The 15,683-nt window shown below is 41.9% G+C and overlaps 1 protein-coding gene across 1 annotated transcript in view; it reads right to left on the reverse strand.

Annotated features, from left to right (window-relative positions):
- LOC124721665 (PIN2/TERF1-interacting telomerase inhibitor 1-like) overlaps positions 1-15,285 on the reverse strand; it is an 88,978-nt gene extending 73,693 nt beyond the window's left edge. The window contains exon 1 of the mRNA XM_047246737.1: positions 15,076-15,285. Within this exon, the coding sequence (XP_047102693.1) occupies positions 15,076-15,148 (73 nt within the window). The 5' untranslated portion in view covers positions 15,149-15,285. The remainder of the gene's footprint in view (positions 1-15,075) is intronic.
- Positions 15,286-15,683: the final 398 nt, after the last annotated feature.

Genomic DNA, 15,683 nt, shown 5'->3' on the forward strand with positions numbered 1-15,683 from the left:
TACGGACAGCTATTGCTTGGAGTGGGGTGGTCAATGGGATGGGATGGTAATAGACATCGTCCTGAACGAGCAACATGACCCCACCATGAGCTGGAATACCGTCTGCAGGAGTGAGGTCAGTCCACTCTGAGGTATAGTGGGTAAAAGCAATACGGACAGTTGGGCGCAACTTGGTTTCCTGGAGACCAAAGACGAGCGGACAGTGCAGGCGGAGGAGCAGTTGTAATTCCTCCCGATTAGATCGAATACCTCTGACGTTCCAATGTAACAAAGCCATCGCTAGTCAGAAAAAAAGGGGGGAAAGAAACGGGTGAAGAGCTGGTCACCTCGACGGCCGCGGAGGGCCAGGTTTCGAGGGAACAACGCTACAACCGGCGGGAGGCGGATCCTGTTCCATCGAGTCGTCGCCAGCTGCGGCCCCTTTCCCGGGTTGCATAGGAGGGGCAGCATCAATCGCCGACGAGAGGCCAGATGAGTGCCTGGCAGCAGAGCGTCCCGGCGAAACTGAGGACGGCCGAGAGCAGCGACTCGCAGATGGAGCATCAGACGAAACGCGCCGGGGTGGAGAGGGGGATAAAGATTTCTTCTTGGAGGCCTTCTTGGAAGTCCGATGAGGCACGGGGATGGTGGGCTGGACCCGAAGAAGGTCCTCACGCGCGTGGTCCATTTTGGAACGCCGGACCTCGGAAGCCGGGGTCCGGAACGTTTCCCCGATGGACGCCTGAGAAGAGGATCGCTTCTCAGGCGGCGGAGGGGGAGGAGGAGGAAGGGTGGCCCCTGGGGCAGAGGGGCAGGGGCCGCGAGGGAGGAGGATTTGGAAGGGAGGGATTTGGGAGGCGGAGGCATAGACCCCGGATGGGGTGAGGAGGTGGAGGGGGGGACAGGGTTGGGGTGAGGATACTGTGGAAGGAGTGGACACGACTGAGGCAAACGAAGTTGTCAACGTCGCGGGATGGAGGCGGTCATACTTCTTCCTGGCCTCAGAATAAGAGAGACGATCCAAAGTTTTTAATTCTTGAATCTTCTTCTCCTTCTGATACGCGGGGCAGTCTAAAGACCTAGGCGAGTGGATGCCAGGACAATTGAGGCACCGAGGTGGTGGGGTGCATGTATGGTCCTCACGAAGAGGACATCCACAATCGCCACAAAGGGGCTCAGCCACACACCGTGACGACATGTGCCCAAAGCGCAAACACCGAAAGCAGTGCATAGGAGGCGGGACGTAAGGTCGCACGTCGCACCGGTAGCACTTCACCTTTACCTTCTCTGGGAGAACGTCCCCCTCGAAGGCGAGGATAAAGGCTCCGGTGTCGATGCAACGGTCTTTGGGGCCGCGCTGAACTCGCCGGACGAAATGCACGCCTCGGCGCTCCAGGTTGGCCCTGAGCTCCTCATCAGATTGCAGCAGGTCTCGATGAAAAATAACCCCCTGCGTCCTATTCAGTGCCAGATGCGGGACAATGGACACTGGGATGTCCCCTAGTCGGCCGCACGCCTGGAGCGCCGCCGACTGTGTGGCGGAGGTGGTCTTTATAAGAACGGACCCCGAACGCATTTTACTGAGAGCCTCAATTTCCCCGAAGATGTCCTCGATGTGCTAGACAAAGAACATGGGCTTGGAGGTGGTGAACGTCCCCCCATCGGACCGAGAACAGACTAAATAGCGGGGGAAGTACTTCGCCCCAAGCCGGCGGGCCTGTCCTGCCTCCCAGGGAGTGGCCAAGGGGGAAAGGGTACGAGAACCAGAACCAGAGACAGTACCTTTCCTTTTAAAAGACTCGGCCGCAGAGTGACCTGATACATGTTGACGTTTCATCTGCGAAACATCTGCCCCGATACCACCCACTCTGACCAGGGGCTCTCTCCACGGGCGCCACCCAGCCTCAGCAAGGGCCACCTGGCAGGACGACCGTTGCCGGGAGTCCTGATGCCCCAAGGAGACGGGCATCTACTCCTTGGCCGATGTGGGGAGGGTGCAGCTCAGGTATCGGCAGTACGATCCCTGTGTTGTCAGGGGGCTACAACCTAGAGGGTACATGACGACCCCACCACAACGGGCTGGCTACCGTGCTGGATTTCGGGTGCCATGGAAAGTCCATCATGATCGTAGGTGCAGATGGGGACGCACTATGGGCGGAACGTGTGCCACCCATCAGGCGTTTAGGCCCAATTGGAGGAATAGTGGGTGTGGTTACAACGCCGTTACAATGCTGAGTGCCAAGGTCTTAGTGCACCGAGGACCAGTGATACACCACGTAAGGCGTCCTTCCCCAAAAGGCTCGTACTTCTGTAGAATTTTGAAAAAAGGAGGTCAAACCCCAAGGGAGACCATCACATGGAATGCCGAAACGGTTGAAACTCCTTTTAGTCGCCTCTTACGACAGGCAGGAATACCTCGGGCCTATTCTTACCCCGGACCCGCAGGGGGAGTCGGCGAAGGAGAAGACCATTTGCCTTTGTTTGGTTTCTTGGAGTGTTTGCGGTTGGCAGAGGTAGACTCAGATGTTTGGTGGCTGGAGAGACATAAGAAGTCTTTGTGGGAGTATTCCTTCACTCTGGCCTGCCAGTTGTGTAGCAGGTGACTTCGCCCTGTGGGGCGAAAGTTTTGTGGCTTGTTGCATACCTGGAGCAGGAGACAGGGATGGGATCATGACACTGGGCGATTTTACAACTGCAGTGATGAATTTGAGGTCGCATGTCTGCACGGCCATGTCCTTAGTGGAGTAAGATGTAGCAACAACGGTACTGTAAGTGTTGGATGGTAGAACGCAGGTTTTCCTACTAGCCAACAACTTGCGATCGACAGGGTAAGGCACTTCTTCCTTCACCCACCTCTCCTGGATGGCCCGCTCATTGATGTACATGGGACAATCTCAGGAGAAAGCTGCGTGGTAGCGATTGCAACTGATACAGAGGGGGGGAGGAGGAGGTGGCAATCGCCCTCATGAGCATCCCTACCATAGGTTACACATTTGGTTGGGTGTCGACAGGACATTCAAAATTGGTTATAACAAAGACACTGGTAGCAGCACATCGGGCATGGAATGTATGGTCTGGCTGTGATAACTTCGTAGACTACTTTGAGCTTGGACAGAAACACCACTCTAGCAAAAGTAGAAAAAGAGTATGTCTGGGCACTAAGGATGCATCTATCTTTTTCATCACCTGATGAACTGCAATGGCACCGTGATCAGAGAGGTACGTTTGGATTTCTACATTGGTCAGACCACCGAGCAACATAGTGTAAATCACACCATGGGTAGAGTTCAGCATTTGATGGGCCTCAACACAAACAGGATAGTCATGGAGGTGCAAAGTTGCAAGCGGTTGTTGTGCTTGACAATCACAAGTAATCTCCAAAAGCAAAGTGCCACTGTGTAAACAAGAGCAGGATTTCACAGGGTCAGCAACTGCATCAACACCTTGCTGAATAATTAACAGTTTGATCGTAGCAAAGAACTGATCGTCTTCAGTATGTGAAACCACAAGGAACCATGGTGCAGCTGGGAGGGTCTTTGAATCATTAGCCTCATTCCATTTAAGTTTAGTAGATGTTGACTGTGATGGCGATGATTGGCTCATTCCGAGGAACTCCCCCATGATTGTCAGTGTCTCTGACTATGTGCTCCTTGCAATGGGGTGGGGGGCCTCAGAGGGGAGTGTACCCACCTTAGGTGATTGTTCACATCTCAAGCCACACCACCTGACCACCTGACAGAGGGACCAATCGGTGATTTCGGAAGGTAGCACCTCAGGTAATCACTCATCCCTGGGCCTGGTCTGTATCGTGGTACGTGACAAAGAAAAACCTCAAAAGCCGAAGCAGAGGAAGGATAGGAGAAGAGGAACAAAGAAAAAAGGAATGAAAATCAATGGAGAGAGTGTTCTGATATCTGCTACTGAAAGTGCTGGACACATTCCCAAAAACATCCCAGACATGTTCCCCAAGGGAGGGGAAAAACAATAGCAAGAGTATAGACAAGCAGCAAAGAAGGGAAAAGATTCCGCAAAAGCTGGGGCATCATGGTAGCCAAGCACAAACCCGCCAAAGAGCTGTAAGCCCCCTGGGGAGGAGGGGGGGGGGGGGGGGGGGGGGGGGAGATTCACAGGATCTGCATAATAATAATTTTCCCTTTGCGAAAGTTGCTTATCTCATTGGATTTCCCCATTTGTAGCCCATATCTTTGCTAGGGTTATCTCCCGTCCATGTCTGCTCCGCTTACATACTTTCGTTACCATGTCATGTGCCCACAACACCACCAGGCGGCATCCAACCTCGCAGTGGGCGGTGGTCATAATTTTTTGACTTATCAGTGTATTTAAATGATTTAGGAGATAATCTGAGCAGCTGTCTTAGGTTGTTTGCTGATGATGCTGTCATTCATCATCTAGTAAAGTCATCAGACGATCAAAACAAATTGCAAAACGATTTAGAAAAGATATCTGTATGGTGCAAAAATTGGCAGTTGACCTTAAATAATGAAAAGTGTGAAGTCATCCACATGAGTGCTAAAATGAATCTGTTAAACTTCGGTTACATGATAAATCAATCAAATCTAAAGACCATAAATTCGGCTAAACACCTACGAATTACAATTATCAACAACTTAAATAGGAAAGAACACACAGAAAATTTTGGAAAGCGAACCAAAGACTGCACTTTATTGGCAGAACACTTACAAGATGCAACAGTTGTACTAAAGAGACTGTCTACAATATGCTCATCCGTCCTCTTGGTGTACTGCTGTGCAGTGTGGGATCCTTACCGGGTAGTTTTGACAGGGTACACTGAGAAAGTTTGAAGAAGCGCAGTATGTTTTGTATTATCGAGAAATAGGGGAAACTACAGGATTTGGAGTGGACATCAATAAAACAAAGGCATTTCTCATTGTGGCAGAACCTTCTCATGAAATTTCGATCACCAACTTTCTCCTCCAAATGCAAAAATATTTTGTTGAGACCAACCTACATACAGAGAACCGGTCACATAATAAAAATAAGTAGAGTTCGCACAAAAAGATAGAGGCGTTGATTATTTCCACATCCTGTTCACGAGTGGAATAATAAAGAATTATTGTGAAGATGGTTTGATGAACCCAATGCCAGGCACTTCAGTGTGATTTACAGAGTACCCATGCAGATGTAGATGAATACACTATGGATAGTTGTCGATGCATTCGGAACACGCCTGGCATGCCTGGGATTTTTAAACATGTATGGACATCGATGAGGAGATTTACTACAGGCTGCCTTCACATGAATGGTGACCAGGTGGCCTTGTGTAAGCTTGTTGTAATGTGTTTGTCATCAAGGACATATTTGCAGACTGGATCCTTGGGGACTCTGCTATAAGGTGTCCATGTGCTCAATCATAATACAATGTACTGGGGAAACCACAGGTTTCCTGACCTACATTTGTTAAGATTATTTGCTTGTTTCATTGTCTACTAGTCTCAGTTTGTACCTAACCTGTATATGTATGTATGGAGGGATGGATGAATAAAAAGAAGAATCCTCACTAGTCAGTCATATTGCTAAATAAAAATCGTCATGACCAACCATTATGTACATAGAAGCATTGTCATGAGTGATCAGTTATTCATGCGAACTAGAGTACTCTCTGTCCTTTTTACATTGCTAAAGTCCACTTGTACCAATCAACAGGCACATGTGATGAGTTTTCAATTAAATAGGCATCGATGGAGACTGGCAAGTTAAGTCTCCAAGTGTACGGAAACGGTGAGTTCGGAGATGACATCATAGGAACTGCTGGTGAGTTTAAAGTGAGTATACAGACATTTCTGATCTCTACTGCCCACATATGACATCACACACAACAATTTTATTACATCACACATCAAAACCAATGCCAACTACCATTTGGCTATGAAAAGTTTACCCTTTTGACTGTGCTGACAGTAGCACAGAAAAATGGCTCTAGTTGGAAAATATTCATTTGTCTAATGGATGTTGCTAATACTTCCATATGACTCAGCCCCACTTTATAAGCAAAAAACACGGATAATACTGTCAGCACTGCAGAAAGGATGTGGAACTGCCTCTCCCTCAGCAGTTCTAATGTGGGGAGCATCACATACCCCCCTGCCATTCCTCACAGCAACCACAAAGGATCAACTTACTGTGGCCAAACAATACAATGACAGCATTATTAATATACTGTGTGGCCACAATTATGGGCAAGGAAAAGTGTGAAAAATCTGTAAAAGATCTTGCACACTCAGATCATTTATGCCAAATAATAACAGTAAAATCAGATATGGAAAAAATCCCCAAGTTACAGGCATACTGAAGACTTATCACGCCTCAAAATGCACGCCTTTTAAAGGGAACCATCAAACAAAAATTTGGGTGAAATGTAAAGCAAAGCACATGTGAATGTGAAATTCTCAGAAGTTCTCACCATTAATTAAACTGAAATTTGAAAATACATTTCCAAAGGACCAACATCATTAGCTACATCTCAAAAAACAAATTGATGGCAGTAGGCATTAGTAAATTCTCCTACCCTCTTACGTACCTAATTTCCATGAAACAGAGTCACAGCGACCCACAGTTCTCAAATTTCTTCCTACAAAAATATTTATAGAAGGATGCAGACTTCTGCCAAAAATGTCATCTAATGACAAAATAATACACAGTGTAAAGAACAAAAGGAAAGTAGTCTAGGATGTGATAAAACAATAAAAGGGGAGAGAACACTGTGACAATGAAATTATCTGGATGCGTGTAAGTATTACGCGAATTATCGGATACCTTTACTGGTCACCTGATCTCACCATGACACTTTTACAATCATTCAGAGGAAGTCTATGCACAGTAGTGTGGAAACAGCCAGATCGTGTAGTATTAGTTGGAGGTGACTTTAACCTACCAAGTATAGACAGAGATGTCTACGGATTCATTGTAAGTGGCACAAACAGGCAGTTGTGTTAAGTAGTTTTGAACAGTGTCTTGAAAAGTATCTTGAACAACTAATTTGACAGCCCACATGCAATGGAAATATTTTAGACCTTGTAGCTACAAACAGGCCTGGCCTTAGTGACAGTGTCAGTATAGAGACAGCAATTAGAATTCAACGGTTACTAAGGTTAATAAATCCATCAAGAAGGCAAGGAGAATATTTCTGCTAGAAAAAGCAGATAAGCAGTTGTTAGCGTCCCACTTAGACAATGAACCGTCTGCAGTTTAACAATCAAATTCAGAAAAGGCTGAGGAAACAGAGATTGTTGCACTCTCAGTTCATAAAAGGGAAATGTCGAGAGGCAAAGGTTAGTAGAAATTTGTGTGTCTGTAAGATCAATGCGCGGACCATACAACTTCCCTCGTCATACCTTATGATGTTATGGTGTATGGGAAGGTTTCCTCTATAAGTGACAGGAGGAGGATACAAAATGACTTACACCAAATTTCTAGTTAGTGTGATGAATGGCAGCTTGCTCTAAATGTAGAAAAATGTAAGTTAATGTATATGAGCAGGAAAAACAATTCCATAATATTCAAATACAACATTAACTGCATGCTGCTGCACAGAGTCACATTTATTATTGTAGCAAGGTGTAAGAATGCAAAGTGATATGAAATGGAACAATCACATAAGGACAGTAGTAGGGAAGGTGAACATCTGACTTCAGTTTATTGAAATTTTAGGAAAGAGTGGCTCATCTACAAATGAGACAGCATATAGAATATTAGTGTGATCCATTCTTGAGCACTGCCTAAGTGTTTGGGATCCCCACGAGGTCATTTAAAAGACGACATCAAAGCAATTCAGAGATGGGCTGCTAGATTAGTTACCAGTCAGTTTCATTAACATGTGAGTGTTATGAAGAGCCTTTGTGAACTCAAATGTGGATCCCTGAAGGGAAGCTGATGTTCTTTTCACAGAACACTATTAGGAAAATTTTGAGAACCAGCATTTGAATCTGACCGCAGACTGATTTTACCGCCACAAAATGTACATTTTGTGTAAGGAGCACAAAGATAAGAGAAACTAGGGCTCATATAAAGGCGTATGGACTGTCATTTTACCCTCTCACTATTTGTGAGTGGAACAGGTACAGAAATGACTGATAGTTGTACAAGATAACCTGAGCCAACACACATCATACGGTGATTTGCGCAGTATGTATGTAGATGTGGATGTAGAAACAAAAGTGTAACAACGTACAGATAAGGATTGGGAATAAAGTGATACATCATTCACAGCACCAAACAAATTTTGTGAATGAACATTTTTCAAATATTGCACAAACATTTTCACGTAGGCCTAATTCTCAAAAACAGATATAATATCTGTTGTGGACTAAGTACAATGATGTTAATTTCATCCATAGGGCATTGAGTCAGAAATCATATAAACATTTTAAAAAATTATAGGTCAGCATGCCTACATGAAGCATCAATCTGTGCAATGAAGCAATGCATACAGGACATAAAATCTCCCTTAAACATAAGAGAGTCATTCACATCAGGAAACTTCCCACTGTATTTCCAACAGGCAACAGTTGTTCCTCTGCTAAAAAGAGGTAATGCAGACTACACAGAAAACTGCAGGTCTACATCTACATCTACATTTATACTCCGCAAGCCACCCAACGGTGTGTGGCGGAGGGCACTTTACGTGCCACTGTCATTACCTCCCTGTCCTGTTCCAGTCGCATATGGTTCGCGGGAAGAACGACTGTCTGAAAGCCTCCGTGCGCGCTCTAATCTCTCTAATTTTACATTCGTGATCTCCTCGGGAGGTATAAGTAGGGGGAAGCAATATATTTGATACCTCATCCAGAAACGCACCCTCTCGAAACCTGGCGAGCAAGCTACACCGCGATGCAGAGCGCCTCTCTTGCAGAGTCTCAGGTCCATTTCTTTACATTCTAAAAAACACAGTCAGCTTACAATCAAAGTGAAAGAGATATTGTCAGTGTTCTGTTCTTTTTCTATTTGAGCATGTATGGTGTCATATGCCTCAGCATCATTATGTTATGGGATAAAGCTACCATGCATTATCGGTAGGTTCACTTGACTTGAATCAATTACAAAAGACAGATTAATATTTTTTTTGGTTAAACAGGATCTTCCAAATGTACCATAGTAACTGAAAAAAGAAAGAAAAGTCCTTAAGAATAAAAGCCCAAATCAGGGCCAGTGGCATACTTACATGTTTCATGCAGCAATGCTGTCAGCACCTGCTGTTAGGTGCAGTGGGAATGAAAGGGGTATGTCAGCCCTGGTTCTACACAGCCAATGAGAGAGCAGTGGACAGATAACACGTTTTGAAGTAAGAGAGAAAGGAATATTGTGACACAGTCACGTAAATACACCACAAACTCGGAAATTGTAAGAGTCAACTATTTGTGACAGCCAAGATCATAAATTCAATTTCTACAAATGAAATGAGCATCAAATTAAGCTGTGGCAGTAGATCCCAACCTAGACGCAACCTTGTAATTTGTGACATATTCTGAGCATTATGCCCAACATCAAAATCTTGAATCAAACCATTCAAACCTGTGTGCACATGCACACATTGAAAATCAATAAAATATTTTTTACAACAGTGAAAAAGAGAATGGTTTCTATTTCAGCACTAGAAATTATTTACCTCTTCTCGCCACTCACTGGTTATGTGAAAGTATCATTTTACTGGCTATGCAAAACTGATGTGTTGCCCATTTATGAGCAACAGAAAAACACAGCTGTGATTGGTGCTGGCTCTGATCTAGACTTTAGCAGAGAAAGCAAATGAACCCCTCGAGGAAGTTTAGATTTGATCAATATGCAATAAAGTTACACTGAACACAAGTAAAACACCATGAAGTTCAGTTGAAAGAGGAAAAATGGCAATGATAAAATTAAATGCAGATGATGCCTCTACAGAGTGCATAACAAGCCAACTTTCTAGGAATGAATATTGGTTCCCAGTTGAAGAGGTAGGAACACACAAAATACTTGCAAACAATATAATCAGCATTTCATGTGTTTATAGTCCTGTCATCAATATGCAACAGTGTCTTGTAGTAGTGGTAGTCTTATTCATGGATCACTTTTACACGGATTGTTGACATGTCATGATATTACAGTTTCAGAAAAAAAATATCATTATTCTTATGTATTGGTGTAGCCTGACAAGGATGGGACAGGTAGTTCACCATGGCGGGTGGCCAAATGGAGATCAGAACATCCATCCTCCAGAATACAAGGCCAGTCTGCTTAGAATAGTACAGCCTCATTTGGTTTATCCTTTGTGTACAATGTTGCATTGTTTATATATTGATGTAAAGCAGTTATTTCATAATGAAGAAGGCTAGTGGTAAAAATGATCCATGAATGAATAAAACAACTAAAACTTCTCTTACTATAAAGCCATTACTAGCACATTTGAGATAAACAGCTTTATCACCCACCAACAATTGTAAACAATGTAATAGATAATAAATTCAAACAGAAACTGAAATCATATGTGCTAGAGAGAGAGAGAGAGAGAGAGAGAGAGAGAGAGAGAGACTGACCAACATAGTTAAGCAGAAATCATGATGGAATGAAAAAATTAACATAAGAGAATCATGCAAATGGTCAATATATTGCAATGCTTTCACTAACAAAGTGATAATTGTAAAACTGACTTTCCACATCAAAGCCAGAGGTCACTATTTCATGTACTGAATGTGTCATAATTAAACTCTATACTCTGATTAAAATTACTTTGTGACTGACAAACTTCAGTGGTGGGGGGCATATGTACTGCTGGCATGCAGCCAGCCATGCTTCACAAGGCACTGCACGTACCTACAAAACAGGTAACACAGTGAGCATATGGTGGCACCCAATAAAGGGCACAACTGGATGGAGGCTAGCTCCTAACACTCAACTTGTTGAAACATCGATAACAAAGTAATTTTAATCAGAGTATAATGTAAATGACTCAAACTGTACTATCTGAACTTTGGAATTTTCATCAAAAGCTGCACACGCGCTTAACAAGGAATGTTTTAACCTAATACAATTTCCAGCCAAACAAGCCATTTACTAACAGCTCTGGTCAACAATCATATTGCATCTGGTGTGTGATATATCAACTGATACGTACTTCTGAATGCAGGATCAAAATGTACCCCTACAGTGTGGTATTGTGTAAAGTCTTTGGGATATTTAAAACTATATGACACATTTATATTTTCAGTCAGTTAATATTTTATTTATTTATAAGATTTTAGGTCAAATAACAAGAATTTCAACATTTAAGACTTGACACAGTGATCTGTCTGCACACATTAAAAATAAAAATTCAATGTGTGTGTGTGTGTGTGTGTGTGTGTGTGTGTGTGTGTGTGTGTGTGTGTGTGTGTGTGTGTGTGTATGAGAGAGAGAGAGAGAGAGAGAGAGAGAGAGAGAGAGAAAGAGAGAGAGAGAGAGAGAGAATGGTGCACAAACACAGATTTCAATTGTTTGATTCAAGATTTGGATGTTCGGCATAATGCTATAAATTGGCAAGTGTTAATTTATGAGTGTAAAAGTAGTTTGAAAGCAATGTTATTAGCAATTCGTTAGTACCATATTAGCAGCAATTAACCTTCTATCAGAATATTTGGTTCATTCACTTAATAAGAACAAAACATACGAAATCACGGCCCTCTGACTGTGGGTTAACAAATATAAATATTACGAGTGGGCGAACTGCTGTCATTCAAAAATCATTTCACTACTTACAGGTTGGTTTAACAAAATACTATTGTTTTCTGTATTTGTGGAACAGCTGAGAGATCAAAACCCACTACAACATCAAGCAATGGGCTATCAGATAAAAGTATCTTCCAGGAAAGGAAAATGTTAAGAATTAACCAATAATTGTGCCCCTGCTTCATATTAAACTATGGCTGATGATTAACTTTGCGAAGCCTCTTGATAAACACAGGGCGAAGCATTCAATTGTTTGAAAGAATCTTTGCCCAATATTAGTGAAGGCAAGTTGAGAAGGTGTGTTTATTGAGAAAAATTTTTGTAAGTACAAGGCCCTTGCATTTTTCATCATTCTTTATGAAAAAAGTTCCAGGGCTTGTTGGAATCTATATCACATTCTATACCAATTCGTGGCTGCGTTAGCCACTCTTTTAACCATTAATATACTATAGATCCCTCCAACAAGAAAACTGTGGCCAATAGCCAGAAGAAGGCAGAGATCACACCTGTCTGCAAGAAGGGCAGCAAAAATGGACAAAATTACCATCCAATATTCCTGTGGATATTCATCTTCAGGCAAGGGTGACAAGCAGAAAACTTGTTGAAATGTTGCCACAGAATGACGTACTGACTCAGCTGATAACCCGAGAAGACTTAATCATACACCTCGATAAGTTTTCAGTGTGGTGACAGACTGGTGTGTAGCTTGACAAAATCAATAACATCACGTTATAGTCACCATACTGTTTACTAATTCTGATGCATGCTTCCTATGCCTCTGGTCACTGCGGACAACTCATATCAAACATTCCTCTTGCCCCAAGACAAACATTAACTACATACTATGCTACAGGTTAGCCGTTGACACATTTATTTTGCATTCACATTCACAGGCTTTGACAGCTCTCAGCCAAACTATCACTCTTAAACCTAGAGTTCAGGTTACGCGACCGATCGGTTTGTCACTACCACCCAGATTTTAGGGGGCAGTACAGGAGTCCACTGTCTCTATAGGACAACAGAAAATTGTTCATTTATGATAATTTGATGCTAAACTCGCAAAAAAAGACATTGTTCACCGTTTTCTAACTAGGTTTTTTCACACAAAATTTGGATGTTGTTAGTGATTAACAGGGTCAAGAAAGTCTTACCATGGAATATTGCTACAATCACCAATGAAACACTTGGGTGATCAAGGATTACCATAAACTATTTTACGTGTATATTCTGGGGAACCGCAGCTGTTGAAAGGCATGATGTAAGGAAGAACTCTGCTGACAGCTGGTAAAATTGTTGTTTATTAAAACACAGCCGGTTTCACGGCTTAAAGCCACATCATCAGGTGTAACAACATTAAAAGATCATAGGCATACCCATCGCCTATAGTAAAAATTTACTACACAGGGGATATCGTCAATTCGCTCACCATAGTATTGCCAATATTCTCTAAATAGTAAATTTTGACTAGTGGTGATTGGTATGCTTATGGTCTCTTAATGTTGTTGCACCTGATGATGCGGCTTTAAGCCGTGAAACCAGCCGTGTTTTAATAAACAACAATTTCACCAGCTGTCAACGGAGTTCTTCCTAACATCATGAAGAATAACTGTTGGTTTTCGTTTTCTTTTATTTAGAGATACTCTGTGGCATTTCACAAGAGGGTCACAACCCATACCAAGTGGTCCAAGAAAAAAATAGTTGGTTGCTTGACCATCTCAGAAAAATTTTATATTTGCTGGGTGAATTTCCCAATGTTTAGCTGTCACAAAAATATTTTTTTTTTAATATTGTTTATTATTTTGAAATGGGGGCCATATTAGTTCCAGGCCACATGTGTTTTTCGTATTTGCAAGCATCTACATTTTTTACAATTATTCAGTAGTGGATCGTCCTAAGCCTTTTAGATAACATGCATTTGCTTCAACACTCTCTGGGCTACAAATTAACATCACTATCACTTAGCTGAATGTATTCTTTAATATATTTGTAATAGTTCAAAGTTATCAGCCACAAATTAAAAAAACTCAATTTTTGAACAGTAGTTTTCCAAAGAAAGATTAATTTCTCAGCTTTAATATTTTTTATGCTATTACATTGTATAGTATACTTACTTTTTATACAGTATCAATGCTGAGCAGCGTACATTTAAAAAATACACTGTTTTAAAAAATAGATTTTTTTTAATTTTTCCATTTTGTGGGCTGAAATATCTTTGTTTGGGGGGGGGGGGGGGACCAGATAAAATTCTGAAAATTTCACAGTTAATAGACATTTATGATATCAAACTTCAGTATAAATTTCAACTCTGAGATTCAACTAAAAGTTATGGAGAAACACGAGTCAAAAAAACATTTTTAACATCTGCGATATCTGGTAGGCTAATCAAATAAAGTATACCAACTGCATAAAGTAACACACCACATTAGACTAGCTAATGATTATTTGTCCAAACAATGCTGTGTTAATTGTTTCAGTAGGCTAACAATTGCATCTGCAAGCCTATACAAGTCTGATTGTTGTCTTCCCCCTGACACCAATAATTGTCTACTCACACTTATTTAGCTAGAAGTTCTTGAATTGTGCAGTTGAAAAAATGGTGTCTCAGTGTTATGTTAGTGTTATTATTAATTAAGCATGTCATAAAAGTGAGAGTGTATGGAGTGAATCCTAAAGACATTACATTGATCGAAGACTGCAGTGAAGAAGAAAAAGTGTTGTTTTACTTATCAGTTTACTGCCGAATTCTTGGATTCGAGCAAAAGTTAGTGATGAATTTAATGTGTCAGAACGTCTTGTTAAGTTAACAAGGCAATTAGTAAAAGAACAGGGAATTTTACCAGCATTACAACTCGGTATGGGATGACCTAAGAGAAAAATCATCTGCATCCCATTTTCCCAAATAAGTTTACAAACTACGCAATGCATTAACAATATTATGATTTTTTTTTTATGTTTCGTGTGTGTGAATAATTTCCAGTTTATGAGAAAGATTTAGTCAGTACTTTGCATTTCGGCAAAGTGACGTGAAAGAAATTTGCTTGCACATCTGAATTCAACCTAGCAAAATTAGATAAATCAATCCACTTAGAAACGAAACAGTTTCAATTCGTTGACCAGCGTAATTATTGTACAATGTATAGATTTAAAATATAACTTACAGTTATCTCGTGTACATCAAACATTTATTAGATATGTATAAGGAAATACGTGTCGTTCATGGTCCTAAATATGCCAGTGCTTAGATGTGTTACCCCAACCCTCACTAACATCTAATATTAATGTGAACAAGCTAGATGTGCCTCTTCGAAAGTACGAGCCAAAGTTAGACTCTATGATCACTCATACAGTAACCATAGTCACTCAACTCCATTAACTCACCGTTACTCCAGTCTTTGCCATTAGGGTTGAGACACCACTTCTTTTTCGTACGCCTCTCCGCAAGCATAGACATTATTAGGGTGTTTTAAAAGTCAAAAACTAATATTTACAAGATATTTCTTTAAACCCTTACATTCACAACATCCACACGCCACCACCAACACGAATTTGAAAAAACAAACTGTTTATCGACGTACAAAGTTCATAGCATTCAAGACAAACCAGCGCTTCTGCATGCATACCCACTCTCGCTCATGCCGTATCATTTGGCTGTGGAAACACACTACTGGCACACGACAGTCAGGAAAGTTAAAAGCTGTTTAACCTCACTGGCCTTTTGTCGTTGTCCCCACAACCGCACAATAGTGTCAGCAACTGTCCTTGCAGGCAGTAATGTGCTCATTCTGCTTTCGTTCGATTGATAGTGCAGCTCTTGAATAGCTTGTTTTTTCTTAAATCTTCTGGCAGGAATCTCATTCTAACCTTCAGCTATTTCCATTAACCACTGTATGGTATAAAAATTATTCAGTATCATTTCCAGTAACGCAATGTTTCCAAAAGTATGTCTATGGTAACTTAGAGTATGGACTTGTCGAGGTACACACTAC

Source organism: Schistocerca piceifrons, chromosome X, assembly GCF_021461385.2.
Source record: "Schistocerca piceifrons isolate TAMUIC-IGC-003096 chromosome X, iqSchPice1.1, whole genome shotgun sequence".
Lineage (NCBI taxonomy): Eukaryota > Metazoa > Arthropoda > Insecta > Orthoptera > Acrididae > Schistocerca > Schistocerca piceifrons.